Below are 15,043 nucleotides of genomic sequence, written 5' to 3'. Positions count from 1 at the left end.
CACCCCGTGCACTTATGCTTATTGACATGGGTATGCAAGGCAGGAACATCTTAACTGCTCACCTTTGGTCCAAAAAGCTGGCATTCCAACATGCAGTTGAGGACAACAGGAGTATGATGTCACTAGAAGGGGAGGGAAGAGGTTTGAAATTAGCATCGAAATCATAACAAATATATTTTATACAGTGTAAAAAAAAATAAAATAAAATAAAAAGGTGTTCTTTTTTTTCCCAATTTAATATTTTCCATCACCTCTGAAATTATTTATTTTATACATACACATATACATATATACAGGGCTTGACATTAACACCCGCCAACCTGCCAGATGCGGGTGGATTTCAGCAGTGGCATGTAACGCAGTCACTCCTACTAGCCACTTCGGTGGGTTGCATTTTATATATAGCCTATATATACATTTTTCAATTGTAGTATTAAAAAAGGCATCTGAAATAATAAACTAAGAGCAATGCTGTCAAAAATATTGATTTTTGATACATATCGATACTGAATATCTGAAACGCTTCCAATACTCATTTTCCACAGAATAGATACATGATACCAGCTGCTCTTTCTCGATCTCTCTGACAGTGAGTTGACACACAAACCGCCTCCCCTCGCTCACTCGTTTCATTTGCTCCGGGTGAATACTGGTGGTGTTACAGGGCTGGAATTTTGGTGTGGGTTTGCAAGTATTGCGCATAAATGTACTCATTTTGTGCTCACACCCAAAGTGCGTGAGCTAGCGCTTAAACAGTCAAATACACACAATTAATGTCAAAATGCCGGTCACATGATCCTTCAGAATGATTTCTGAAGGATCATGTGACACTGAAGACTGGAGTAATGATGCAGAAGAAACTTCAAAAACATTAAAAAAAAGTGTGCGTCATATTATGAAAGTTAAATACTTTAAAGGTATATGATCCACTGTGCTCTTGTGTCTCTGGAGCAGAACAGACTGTGCTCGCGCTGCGGCGGTTCACGTGACACTAACGCGAAAACGGACTTCATTCAATGGAAAGCATATTTACACTGTCTGAATCATTCCCTATTCTCTATATAGTGCACTATGTACCATTCACCATGTAGAAACTAGTAAATGTGTGAAAAAGTGACGATTTCAGCCGCAGCTTCAGCGTCTGTTGATAGTGTAGGAGGGGCGGGACTTCAGATTCTAGAGAGCATTTGATTGGACAGAAGATTTGATGAGAAGCTGAAATGCGATGTAATGTCATGAAAATCCGTGAACCATTTTAGCAGAAGTGAGAGACCGTAAGTTTTGAATGCTTATATCTCCTAAATGCGAATTTTGTCATTGTTTTGGAACACACCAGCTTATTCATAACCTTAAGGCTAACATATTCATACTAAAAGCTAAAAAACTTAAATTTTGATTTCAGGGGGACTTTAAAATGCAGCTAATCTTGCTTTAGAAATTATAAAACATTACAAGTTGAACATTTCTGTAAGGCCTCTATCATAACTATGAACCGGATGAAGTCATACACTCACTTGGTGATGCTTGAATCGCTGTTGTCATGGAGCTTCATCCTCCAGCTGTCCAGACTCTCAGAATTAATCAGAGCGATGCTTTTGGTGGTATTTATGATGCGGAAATCCTCAGGACAAGATAAACCCTGTTCTCAAACACACACACTTAGAAATGTAATATTATGACCCCAGGGCAAAATTTACCCCGGGTGTAAACAAGTGTTTCAGTGTTAATTGGGCACATTCCTAATTGTCCTACACAGAAACTAAATTAATAAAACAAAACAGGGCAGGCATCAGTCTTTATGTTGATCCCAAAAACCATTATACTGATGTATCGGCGCCACCATGTGGATAACAGTAGCTACTGACCAATCAAACTTGCAGACACGATTGATCAAATAAACATCAAATACATCACACAAAAGGCAATTGTATGAGCAGGTACAAACTACTCAATTGATGAGAAGATATTGAGGAATACATTGAAGACAGCGCTGATGATACTACAGTGAAAAGCAGCAAGGTTACCTCCTTGGCAGACAACAACAGGAAATTGTGATCACCTCCACTGTGAATTTTACTGACGGTGTAGCGCTCGGCTTCTGTAGAAAAAGAACATATAGAATGGTTCCTTTTATAGTTACAAAGAAGAACATGAAGAATCATTTCTAAAGAGACCCCAAGACTTTTTTAATAAACAATGTGCTTTTAGAGAAGAGAAGTTAGAATTGATACCAGGCACATTTCTGCAAAATGCATGCATAGTTTGTGGTAAAACAAATTTCAAATATATTTGCTTACATATGAGAGGAACTTGAGGGAGTTAAATCATTTACAAATTATTACTATTTTTACACATTCAAACATAGCTTTTGAAGATTCAGCAATCAGACGCATCACAAACCAAACTACAGATCCTGTTCAACTGCATCTATTAATATCTGACTATCCCTGTCACTCCAGTTAGAAGTAAGTTGTCATTAACATTTAGCTTGTTCACTTATTTAGAGGATTTATTTAATCCATACAGAATGTTGCACAATGGCCTGGTGATCATATGTACGTACTTGTGTATGTATTTCCAATGCACAGGGGTTGGATGTTTCTGACAGGAAGTGGGCTCTTCGCATTTCCTCTGAGGCCTGTGCCCAGCTGGCCCTGAGTGTTGCACCCGAAAGCATAAACCAGGCCCGTAGAGGGCACGAATGCCAGGGTGTGGTGCCTGTGACGTACACACAGAGACATGTTGTGAAATATCCCATCTCATTCTTTTCTGATGACTGCATGCTCAAAACGAGATTAAACCAGAAGAACTATTGCATGCATGTTGCACAGTGCTTGAGATATGAGGTGCAACTGAGTGATAATAAGTAAGTTTATGGAGGAGTATAAATAGTATTTGTAAAGAAATGACCCTGTAATAAGTGTAATGCAAGTCATGGATAGAAGCGTCTGCAGAATGACTACATACTCAATTTAAAACATCTTTTATGCTTCTAATCCATATTTTTGTTCCTGCAAATTTGTGGCAGCATACAATAGTTTGATTCATTTAAATAATTATCTATACTAATGGTTAACATATATGTTTTTTCAATGGATGTTGATTTCCAGAGATCAGGGTGTATGATATAATACAATTTAATGTACATTAATTTATTTTTAAATCATGCTTTTTTGAATTAAATAATAATGTACACTACTGTTTAAAAGTTTGGGGTTCGTAAGATTTTGTAATATATTTGAAAGTCTCTTATGCTCAAGGCTGCATTTATCTGATTAAAAATACAGTAAATAAGTACTGTGAAATATTGTAATTGTAAAAAAACGTGAAATATTATTACAATTTAAAATAACGGTTTTCTATTTGAATATATTTTAGAATGTAATTTATTCCTGTGATCAAAGCTGTATTTTCAGCATCATTACTCCAGTCTTCAGTGTCACATGATCCTTCAGAAATCATTCTAATATGATGATTTGATGCTCAACAAACATTTCTTATTATTATCAATGTTGAAAACAGTTCATATTTTTGTGGAAACCATGATATATTTTTTTCAGGATTCTTGATGAATAGAAAGTTCAAAAGAACAGCATTTATTTGAAATAGAAATCTTTTATAACATTATAAATGTATTGGTTGTCATATGCATCCTTGCTTAATAAAATTATTAATTTCTTTAAAAAAATCTTGAACCCAAACTTTTGAACGACACTGTAATTAATACACATTAGCTACTCAAAAATACAAAAAAATTGTGCATTATCCATACAGTGTCAGTATATTTTTGGACACAAACGAAAGCTAACACTTTCAAAGAAAAACAGCACATCATTCTGAAACAGATGGACACAGAATGTGCTTCTTGTCTAGTACATATACTTACCGCCCACAAGCGATCTGAGACACCTCAGTGCCCATGAGCTCCATAACTCTGCGTGGAAGAGGCTCGTTGTTGGTGGAATCGTGGCCCAGCTGTCCTCTTGAACCATTTCCAAATGTGAACAGACCCCCTTCCTGAAACAAACACGGCACAAACAGCAATGCTTTAATACTTCAGATTAAAAATGAAAAATGAAATCAAACAACTTTTAGCAAGCTAGTTCAACAGAAATTCTTAGCAACATTCATTAAAAAAAGATTAAAGATTAAATTAATGGATTGTTCAAATAACTGTAGCAATTTGTCTCAATTTTTTTTTCAAAATTTTAAATAAAAATAATTTGAATAAAATATTTTTAAAATGATTGTTTTTCAGCATACTGCTATACTTCGGCTGTATGATCAATACCTTTGTCAAGGCAGCGGTGTGTTCCTCTCCACAGCTGATGTACACCACCTTCTGTGACCGCAGGAACTTGATGTGGCAGGGAACAGCCCGGTCTATGAGATTACAGACAAAAATATCAGGCAACATAATGCCAGTCTATTAAAGAGGCCATATTATGCCCTTTTTCAAAGTCTCGATTTTGATTTTGGGGTCTACTAGAATAGGTTTTCATGCTTGAATGTTCAAAAAACACATTATTTTTCACATATTAGACATTGTTGCAGCACCTCTCTTCCCAGTCTGTCAGTAACACTCTGCTTAGTTCCTGTCTCTATGAAGCCCCTCCTCAATGTGCTCTGATTAGTCGGCTGGACCAGTGTGTTGGGATTGGTCAACCGCTTTGAGCATATTTGGGAAATGTCACGCCCCTTAACATAACTGCGAGATTCAACACACTACTAACTAAACCATATCTCACCCCTTTATTTGCATATGCCTTGGACGGGAATTATTTAAATGAGGAATATTGTGACGTGTTTGTTCCTGGAAGAAAACTCAAGACGACAATCTAGGCGTCCAGGGAGTTCAGAAACAGTGACACTGATATAGAGAATAACTCCATTTGGAGTGACTTTGTGCTCTGTAACTTTGCAGACCTTTTTAATGCTCAAACAGCAACATTGCACACTAAAGAAAGTGAAAAGCATAATAGGTCCTCTTTAATTATATTCAGTTTGGACTGACAAACCAAACCTAAGTTTTGGCACCTTGCTGAAGGGTATAAAAGTTTCAAGAATAGTCTGTTGCAGAATTCAAACCAACAACCTCCTGGTTCGCAGACCAGATTTTTAACCACTAGACCAGCATGTGCGTTTTACCTTGCTCATCATTGAGGCCTAGTTGTCCAGCGCCGTTCTTCCCCCAGCCGAACACAGCTCCAGAGAGGGACAAGGCGAAGCTGTGGTCTCCTCCAGCGCTGATCTGAGCCAGTGGGATCCCACACAGAGATTTGAGCGGTTGAGGAGACAGCGTGCTCGGCTCTCCCTTTCCTAAACCCAGCTGACCACTGGAGTTCTCTCCCCATACGAACAACTGACCATCTGAGAAGAAGAGGACAGCGGGAATCTTCTTTAACTGACACAGCAGAAGTGCAACAGAAAATAAAAACGACTGATACAACATCTGCTCTTACCTTTTGAAAGTGCTATACAGTGTTGGTTGCCACACATTACTTGTGAGATTCGATGTTCGCACAACTTTTTAATCAACCTAAAGAAATAAAAATAAAAAGGAATATAGAAAAAATACAGAAACTTAAGAAGACAAGTTCTGGACTACATCTCCTAACAAATTTACCTGGTTAATGCAACTCCATTTTAACTTTAATGGTGATGTTGGAGAATAACAACCATTCACCATATATAATTGATGACTAGGCTCACACGGAATGTGATTTTTTTTTTTTTCGTTTTAATTTTCTGCACCAACTTTGGGTGGAAATCTGTGAAATTCTATGGAATGGATTTGACACTTTGATTATTAATTATGAAATTGCGACTCAATTAAATTAAATTCAAGGATTTTTTTTTTTTTACTTCTAAACAGAAATATTCATTCCAAATGTTTTTTTTTATTATTATAAAATAATTATATATTTTATATAATAATCAAATGATGTATTTTGAGAGAGTTACACATCTGTGCAAATTAGATACACTTTCTCAGCCAATTTGAATTGTTGAAGGCATATAAATAGGACAGACATATAGAATTATGGGAAAGGGTCAAAGGTAGCAGGTTGACCAGTGAGTGTTATGCAGGAAAGGGCTACATCTGACTGAACTGAGCTGAGAGTACTGCACTATTATTGGCAGCTGAAAGCATTATCAAAGCATCCAAATATTTAATAAAAAAATTCCTGATTTATTAACTGGCCAGGAATCTCACAGTCGAATCCCAGTGGTCTTGATCACATTACAAAATGTGACCCAAATAAATAACCCTCAATCATAAACCCACTCTGGTTGCATTATACTTGTGAAGTTATTCAAATAACCGAGATGACAAGTGATGATCTCATTCAAATAGCTGTCAGGAAATGTTGTTCCATCTGTTGTGGTTTATTCAGCAATACTAGAGCAAACATCTAATCCACAACAGAACAGAAGAGCTTTCAGTAATAGCACATTATAACTATCATTAAGTCTAAATCACTTGCATTCGGGAGACCCCTGCGGTGAGGAAGGCCCCATGCAGAGACCCCCTCACGAGGTTAGGAGCCAATTAGATTCCCCTATCTAGAGCAGCTTTCACAATGCAAAGGAAGTCGAATATGAAAAAGCATATATACCACAAAAAAGGATGCAATTGTTAATGTGGTATAAATGCATTTACACTAGAATCAAAATAACAGGAAACAAAGCATCACATGTTTGAAACTTGAATGTTGGTTCTGATGCAGAGCAGATAAAAACAAGATGTGCATTAAAGGGAAAGTTCACACAAAAATGAAAATTCTTTCATCGTTCGCTCAACTTTTTGCCATCCTCAATATATATGACTTTCTTTCATCAGATAAACACAAATAAAGGAAAATAATCCATCTCCGTGAGTGCATATAATGCAAGTGAATGAGTGCCGCTTGTTTGATGCTTAAAAAACCACACACAGTAATCGTGACTGTAGTAATCCATATGACCCCAGAGGATAAATCAATATCTTCTGAAGCAAATGATAGGTCATACAAGCGATCACTAGGGGGCGTAGTGAAGTACGACGTAATTGCGTCAAGTTTGTGTAAAGTGGTGGTCCTCTGTGATTCTACTTCTCGCACAAACTTCACAATGCAATTACGTCACGTGTCACAACACCCCCCTCATGAACACTCGTATGACAAAAATAAATAAATAAAAATACACTCTTGTCAGTAGACCTGGCTGCTCTGTTAAGTCTTCGTCGTCACTTAGGAACCTGGGTGTGCTCTTTGATACCAATCTTTCATTTGAAGGCCATGTTACTAGCATCTGTAAAACCGCATTCTTCCATCTTAAAAATATATCTAAACTACGACACATGCTCTCAATGAAAAATGCAGAACAGTTAGTTCATGCGTTCATGACCTCAAGGCTAGATTACTGTAACACTCTACTGGGTGGTTGTTCTGCTCGCCTGATAAATAAACTACAGCTCGTACAAAATGCAGCAGCTAGAGTTCTTACTAGAACTAGGAAGTATGACCATATTAGCCCAGTTCTGTCAACACTGCATTGGCTTCCTGTTAAACATTGTATAGATTTTAAAATCTTGCTAATTACTTACAAAGCACTAAATGGTTTAGCTCCTCAGTACCTGAGCGAGCTCCTAATTCATTATAGTCCTTCACGTCTATTGCGATCTCAGAATTCAGGCCAGCTGATAATACCTAGAATATCAAAATCAACTGCAGGCGGTAGATCCTTCTCCTATTTGGCACCTAAACTCTGGAACAATCTTCCACGCATTGTTCGGGAAGCAGACACACTCTGACAGTTTAAATCTAGACTAAAAACGCATTTCTTTAACCTGGCATACACATAACACATTACCAATTTATATTTTCAAATCTGTTAAAGGATTATTAGGCTGCATAAATTAGGTCAGCCGGAACCGGGAACACTTCCTATAACGCCTGATGTACTCGTTACATCAGAAGAAGAATGGCATCTACGCTAATATTAGTCTTTATGGTTATCCCGAGGTTCACCGTAGTCAACCGGATCCGGGCCGTATCCAGGTGAGACCAAGGACCTGCGCCTTGACACGACCACAACGCAGCCCTGAAGTATCAGCAGAGATTGAGTCAACTAGATCATCCAATGTGAGGGCCTCATCGACACGACAGCCACGACACAGTTCCTCAACAACCGTCCATACCGGCGTGATGAATACGATCCTCAATTGGATGGAACTGGAATAAATACTTTGAATGTTGCGATCCTGTCGGACTTATGATAGCTACCTGAATCGTAACAAAACACTGTTGGCCAGAGGAGAACTGGCCCCCCGACTAAGCCTGGTTTCTCCCAAGGTTTTTTTCTCCATTTAAACACCTATTTGCCACTTGTCTGCCACCTGATGTCACCTGATGGAGTTTGGGTTCCTTGCCGCTGTCGCCTCTGGCTTGCTTAGTTGGGGACACTTGACATTTGACTTGACATTTGATATTCAACAGTGCTTTGATCTGCCTGCATTGATACTATTCTTTTAAGAGCTGCTGTGCAGCCAAATAATGTACCAGTTATCAATGTAAAGCTGCTTTGACACAATCTACATTGTAAAAAGCGCTATATATATATAAAGGTGACTTGACTTCAGAATCTCTCCGGAAGTAGTAGGTCATCCGGGTACTTTTTGCCTACTCTTTTATGAGTACTGCGATGTCAAACATACTTCTTTTGTCACATACTGTTTTTCGCCTACTATATAGTAGGGAAGTATGCGATTTCGGATGCAGCCATTAATTCATCCAATGGGGTCGTATGGATTACCGTCACGATCGGAACCCATTCACTTGCATTATCTGGACTACGGAGACAGATTATTTTCCTAAAAATCTTGTTTGTGTTTATCTGAAGAAAGAAAGTCATATACATCAGGGATCGCATGAGGGTGAGTAAATGATGAGAGAATTTTCATTTTTATGTGGAGTATCCCTTTAATTTGCAGATCACCATATTTAAACATTTTTCAAGAAAACTCTGATTTCAACAGCGCATGTGCTTCACAGTGGGCTTTGTATTAGGTGTTTTAGTCAGACTGTTCTCATTTAAAATTTTATGACACATTCTTATTCATTTATGAAAACTTTGCATTAAAAAGTGATGTTTTACCTGGGCACGCGAACCACCTCTTCAGCCGTACCCAGACCGAGCTGCCCTCCTTCTCCAGCACCCCAGGCAAACACCTGCCCCTGCTCATTCACCGCCAGAGAGTGAGCCTGACCACATGACACGCCAGCTATCTTCTGAGCATCCAGAGCTCCAACCAGCTCTATGAGAGATACACACAAACAAATTCATTAGATAAAAATATCACACTCTGGCCTTGTGAATTTGGCAGGTACTGCTTTTTGCAGTAAAACGTTTGTAATTGCTACATTGTTTTTGACATATTAAAATATCAGAATTCCCTGTACACTACCATTCAAAAGTTCTTTTTTTAAAAGAAATATTTTTATTCAGCAAGGATGCATTAAATGAATCAAATGTGACATTTATAATGTTTGTATATAAAGACTTCAATCACAAATAAAGGCTGTTCTTTTGAGCTTTCTATTCATCACAGAATCATGAAATAAAGGGTTTCCACAAAAATATCACTGTTTTGAGCAGCAAATCAGCATATTAGAGTGATTTCTGAAGGATCATGTGACACTGAAGACTGTCATGATGCTGTAATGATGCTGAAAATTCAGCTTTGACATCACAGGAATAAATAACGTTTGAAAATATATTCAAATAGAAAAATATTATAATAATATTTCACAATATTACTGTTTTTACTGTATTTTTGATCAAATAAATGCAGCCTTGGTGAGAATAAGAGACCGTAACACTTTACAATAAGGTTCATTAGTTAAACATTAGTTAATGTATTAGTTAACATGAACTAACCATGAGCAATACATTTGTTACTGCATTTATTAATCTTCGTTAACGTTAGTTAATGAAAATACAGTTGCTCACTGTTTGTTCATGTTAGTTCACAGTGCATAGTTAACAAGATTTTAATAATGTATTAGTAAATGTTGAAATTATCATTAACAAAGATTAATAAATGCTGTATAAGTGCAGTTCATTATTAGTTCATGTTAACTAATGTAGTAAACTAATGTTAACTAATGAACCTTATTGTAAAGCGTTACCGAGACTTCTTTCAAAAACATAAACTTTCTGACCCCAAACATTTGAACAGTAGTGTGTATTCAGATGAAGGCACCTACTGTGAGTGACCAATCACAATCTTCTAGGTTGTGTGGCATCACAACAATGTCACACATAATCTTTCTTCTCATCAAGATGTCAGCAATACAGCAGTGGCTTAAAGGAAACCACAAAAAAAAAAAAAAAACCTTTTGGCATGTGAATGTGGTGAGACGAAACTGAATGCCTACTTAACCAAAAACTTTCTCTACAAGCTGCAGTCTTGATGGACAAAAAAACAATTGCTCAACATCTGTTAAGAATTTTTTGAATTTACAGTAAGCAATAGCAACACAGCTATTTGAAAAATAAAGAACAAAACCTCACCAGTGTGTATTTCTACAATCAATGCAACCCTTTTAGATACAAAATATGTATCATTCTGCACATTAAGATTCATATACAGTTTCTTGAATCTGTATCTGGTTTCTACGCTGGACATACAATGACTTGACTACATTTAATCAAGCAGTAGTGCTTCTTGTTGGGTTATTTTCTGATTTATCATTTTGGAAGGAGACTAGTTTCTTGACATCTTTTACATGTCCCTCGTACCAATTCACATATCAGGGCTTTGTATTGAACAAATGGTGCGATCTCATTAGCACAGACATGTGAGAGACCGTCTGCTGCTTGGAATTGTTTTCTTATAAACCGGATTAACAACCCTGTTCTGGCGAGTCCCAATGCATGCTGGATAAAACAAGATCTGCTGTCATCACTGACTGTTAATACACTGTAACGCAATAATAATAATAGCATGATCAAGCAAGTAATGTTTTTGTATCCAGGCCACATGATTAGTTTGTTGCCTTATTTCTGAGAATAATGTCAATTCAAATTTCGATTTTAGGTGTGTGCCAAAACATACTGTGATTACATGAGATTGTCAAATTAATAGACATGGGACATAAAACTTCAGCAGGAACATGAGAAATTCATTATATTTAAACACAAAGGGCTACATTCATTAAAAAAGGCAACATTTCAATGTGCAAAGACTGTAAAACTTTTATTACATCAATTATTATGGCATTGCATGAAAACAAATGTTACATAATGCAAATATAAGTGTGGTAGCAGGTGTGGTATGAATATTCAAATCTAACTTTTGAGCATCATCAACAAATTCTGAACATTACAATCTAACTGTTGGGGCATCATAGGCGTATCTGGAGCGTCAGTGCCATGTTTCAAAACTGTAACATGTATGAATTGTTGATGCATAATAAATGCGTCCTGAAATATCATACTCAATTTTTGAAGACATATATGCATTCTGAACATTCAACGTTTTGAAAGCTTGAATGGAGTTCTGGAGCATCACTGCCAAATTATATGCCGTATGTTCAAAATAAATTCATGGTAAAGATACGTTCTGAACATGAGAATTACATTTTGAAGCATTATAAATAGGTTAGAAATGTTTGAATCTAATTTCTGTGAAACAGTAGGCATGATATGAATATTCGAATCTAAGGGTGCTTTCACACCTGCCTCATTTAGTTCGGCTGAACCGCACTAAAGTTCGTTGTCCCCCTTGGTGCGGTTCATTTGGGCAGGTGTGAATGCAGCAATCGCATTCGGGTGTGCACCAAAAGCGGACCAAACAAGCGTACCGAGACGAGAGATGTGAAAGCAAATCGACCCAACATTAATTCATAATGTTATATAAAAAGCAATAGTGTCTGATTCTGTGAGTGAGCACATTAGTTTCCGTAGTTGAAAACCAAAAAGCGTCTCTTGGTCTAAAAAAATGTTGTGTAATTGCGCTTCGTGCAAGAATGCTGTCCCAACGAAGCCTTGATTCCCGCTCTACCTGCATTATAACATTCATATATGGTCTCAACACAGTTAGCCTACTAGACAGCACTGGGAGATCAAGAGAGAGCCCACCTGAATTTGCCGCAGTATTGATACGAATGTAGTATATAATTATTGTAGTATATAACGGCAGGAATAACGGCTACATTTGTATAGTGTTTGCGTGTGTCTCAACAGTTACAAATAAAGCTACAATAAGCTCATGGAGCGAACTTGTCGATCATTTTGATGGATGATGCTGAGAAAACTCTGACCAATAAGAGGACAGATGTACTCACATGTGACTTGCATAAGCACATTTTGGTACACTTTGAAATGTTGCCTTGTGAAATGTTGCCTTGTGTTGCGAACCGAACCAAGAAGAAAATGCAACATTGTAACAAATTTAGTCCCTGTTTTGGAACAAAAACAAACAATCCATAGGTGTGAAAATGCCCTAATTTTTCAGCATCATCAACAAATTCCGAAAGTCCAAATCTAATATTATATAACACAGGCGTGTTATATAATATAAATCTTTTAGAGAGACAAGAGCATCCTGAACAACTATTTGTGCATTACTGATGTGTTCTGAAAGTTTAATTCAAATTCTGCAGCATCACTGTCATGAATCATGCTGTACTGTATGTTCAAATTACCTGGCCTGCATCCTCGCTTATCATGGCCCAGCTGACCGCTGCTGTTGGAGCCACAGGTGTATACGCTCCCATCATGCAACAGGAAGAGCGAGTGCTGGCTGCCACATGCCACTTCTTTAAGACCCCTTCCATCGAACATGCAACAGCTCCTGGGCTCAAAGACAGACGCCTCTGACGCACCGATGCCCAGCTGACCCGAGGCACTGCTTCCCCAGCACAGCATCATGATTCACACATAAAGAGAGAGACAGATGGAAGGATCTGGAATAAGGGAGAGCTCCTAGGCTGTACCGCCTTGCCGTCTCCGCCTGGAAATGACGGATCTGGAACAGAACAAAAAGTCTGGCATAAGATACTGGGAAGCAAATAGGTGAGAACTCAGTAGAAGGGAAGGGAAGAGGTCACACCCCATTCCTGTTTCCATATTGGGCAGCGTGTGTGTCAATGACAGCTTGTGTGGAGGGCCAGGCACTTGAGACTAGAATGCAGATCATAAACCACCTGATGTGGTTATTCTGGTTAAATAAAATCATAGATTTAGTAATCCATCCGCCTAACTCTTCCAAAACTTCATTCATCACAATTCACTATGTGAAACATGTACTAATAAAATTGGGCATGTATGTCTAGGTAGAGGAAAATTATTATTTGATTAAACCCACCTACATGCATTCAGAACATGCTGGGAAGAGTGATTATATATATATATATATATATATATATATATATATATATATATATATATATATATTTACTAGAGATATAAAGTAATGACTATCAATATAATTTAATGCACTTGACACGTTCCAAACGTTTTAATCAAGTGGCATGTTCCATTTGTTCCATTTTCGTTCAAATTTCGAATTGAAAGTTCAACTTTATGGGCATTAAATGGGTTCTGAACGTTCGAATCTAATGTATGTAGAATCTTAAACGTGTCTCAAAATATCATATTAAATTCGAACTTAAATTAAATTAGAAGATATATTCTCGTTCCAAACGTTCGACTTTATGTGCATTACTGACACGTTCTGAAATTTTAATTCGAATTCTAAAGCATCACTGTCATGTTCCATACTGCACGTTCAAAATGAATTTATGGCAAACATTAGAACCAAATTTTGGAGCATTATAAATGGGTTCCAAACATTCGAATCTAATGTCCGGGGAATCATAGGCGTGTTCTGAACATTCGAATCAAATTTTTGAGCATCATCGACAAATCCCGTGCGTTAGAATTTAAATGTTAGGGCATCTAGGCGCGTTCCAAAATATTCTATTAAATTATTGGGCGTTACGAACGTTCGACTTTTTGCGTATTACTGGTGCGATTTATGGGCGTCAACAGTGCTTTTCGAACGTTCTAATTGAAAGTGCCTATAATGTCTAGAACTGTTCTCTAGGTTGGTAGCTCACTAGGTTTAGAAACACAGACGAAATCTTCCATATGTGGGTACAATCTGTCCAAGATGAGTTCGGCCTGTAAGAACAATCCTGACATATTTCAGTTTCGTGTCTTCAATAAGTCAAGACAAACTGTAGTTCATTTACTGCAGACATTAATGCTTAAACATCTGATCAGACTGTCTATGCGTTTAATATAGAAGCTCAATACTAATATTCAGGATAATGTCAGGACAAACTGACATAACAGCGCACTGACACTCACCAAACTGTCATTTTCTATCACGCAAATGCAGTTCTCTAACTGACACAAGTCAAAAACAAACATGTTCTTATGTAGCGGATAGTGTTACCTGGTAAAATGCATTTCGTCTCCTGTTTATTTGTCCGTATATTACTGAAATGGTTTCAGTTTAATGGTTCCGACAAAAACAAGGAAGTTACGACTCAGATTACGGCGTCACTGATCACGTGACTCCTGTCAACCAGCCTCGAGCCATACTTGGCTCTAGTAGCGCTAGAGTCAATAGAGGGCGACATTGAGTATAGTTTTGTCTTTTTGTACGTGTTCTTGATGTGTACATTATCCTCCTGGGACCCAGGAATAGACTTTTGTCCTCTGTAGTGGACAGAGGACAAAAAGGAGACACAACAAGTGAATAGCGAAATAAATTATAATATATTAATATTCCTATTAATTATTAGATATTATTATGAAAATGTTGCCAATTTTTACTCCCATTATTACACTTCTTTTTTCATTACATGTTGCTCCAAGAACACATTAATATGCAAATTAGATACAGTGTATAGATGCATTGTATTAAATGGGAAAATCCATGTATGGCCATTTTACCCACATATTGCATAAAGTAAAATGGTATAACGATTCATTACGTTATATCTTTCATAACATAGTTGAGAATCATCTTTAAACAAAATTTAGT

The 15,043-nt window shown here is 37.3% G+C and overlaps 1 protein-coding gene across 1 annotated transcript in view; it reads right to left on the bottom strand.

Moving 5' to 3' along the window:
* Nucleotides 1-14,604, bottom strand: part of herc3 (HECT and RLD domain containing E3 ubiquitin protein ligase 3) — a 31,620-nt gene extending 17,016 nt beyond the window's left edge. The window contains exons 1-11 of the mRNA XM_051875682.1: nucleotides 14,450-14,604; nucleotides 12,693-13,015; nucleotides 9,139-9,298; nucleotides 5,463-5,539; nucleotides 5,149-5,370; nucleotides 4,292-4,383; nucleotides 3,887-4,017; nucleotides 2,564-2,718; nucleotides 2,025-2,098; nucleotides 1,515-1,639; nucleotides 63-122 (exon numbers count right to left, since the gene is read on the bottom strand). Of these exons, the coding sequence (XP_051731642.1) occupies nucleotides 63-122; nucleotides 1,515-1,639; nucleotides 2,025-2,098; nucleotides 2,564-2,718; nucleotides 3,887-4,017; nucleotides 4,292-4,383; nucleotides 5,149-5,370; nucleotides 5,463-5,539; nucleotides 9,139-9,298; nucleotides 12,693-12,918 (1,322 nt within the window). The 5' untranslated portion in view covers nucleotides 12,919-13,015; nucleotides 14,450-14,604. The remainder of the gene's footprint in view (nucleotides 1-62; nucleotides 123-1,514; nucleotides 1,640-2,024; nucleotides 2,099-2,563; nucleotides 2,719-3,886; nucleotides 4,018-4,291; nucleotides 4,384-5,148; nucleotides 5,371-5,462; nucleotides 5,540-9,138; nucleotides 9,299-12,692; nucleotides 13,016-14,449) is intronic.
* Between the last annotated feature and the right edge of the window lie 439 nt (nucleotides 14,605-15,043).

Source organism: Ctenopharyngodon idella, chromosome 1 (assembly GCF_019924925.1).
Source record: "Ctenopharyngodon idella isolate HZGC_01 chromosome 1, HZGC01, whole genome shotgun sequence".
In the NCBI taxonomy this organism is placed as follows: Eukaryota; Metazoa; Chordata; class Actinopteri; order Cypriniformes; family Xenocyprididae; genus Ctenopharyngodon; species Ctenopharyngodon idella.
Note: the sequence above shows the minus strand (reverse complement) of the source record. Positions and strands in the feature narration are given on the sequence as shown.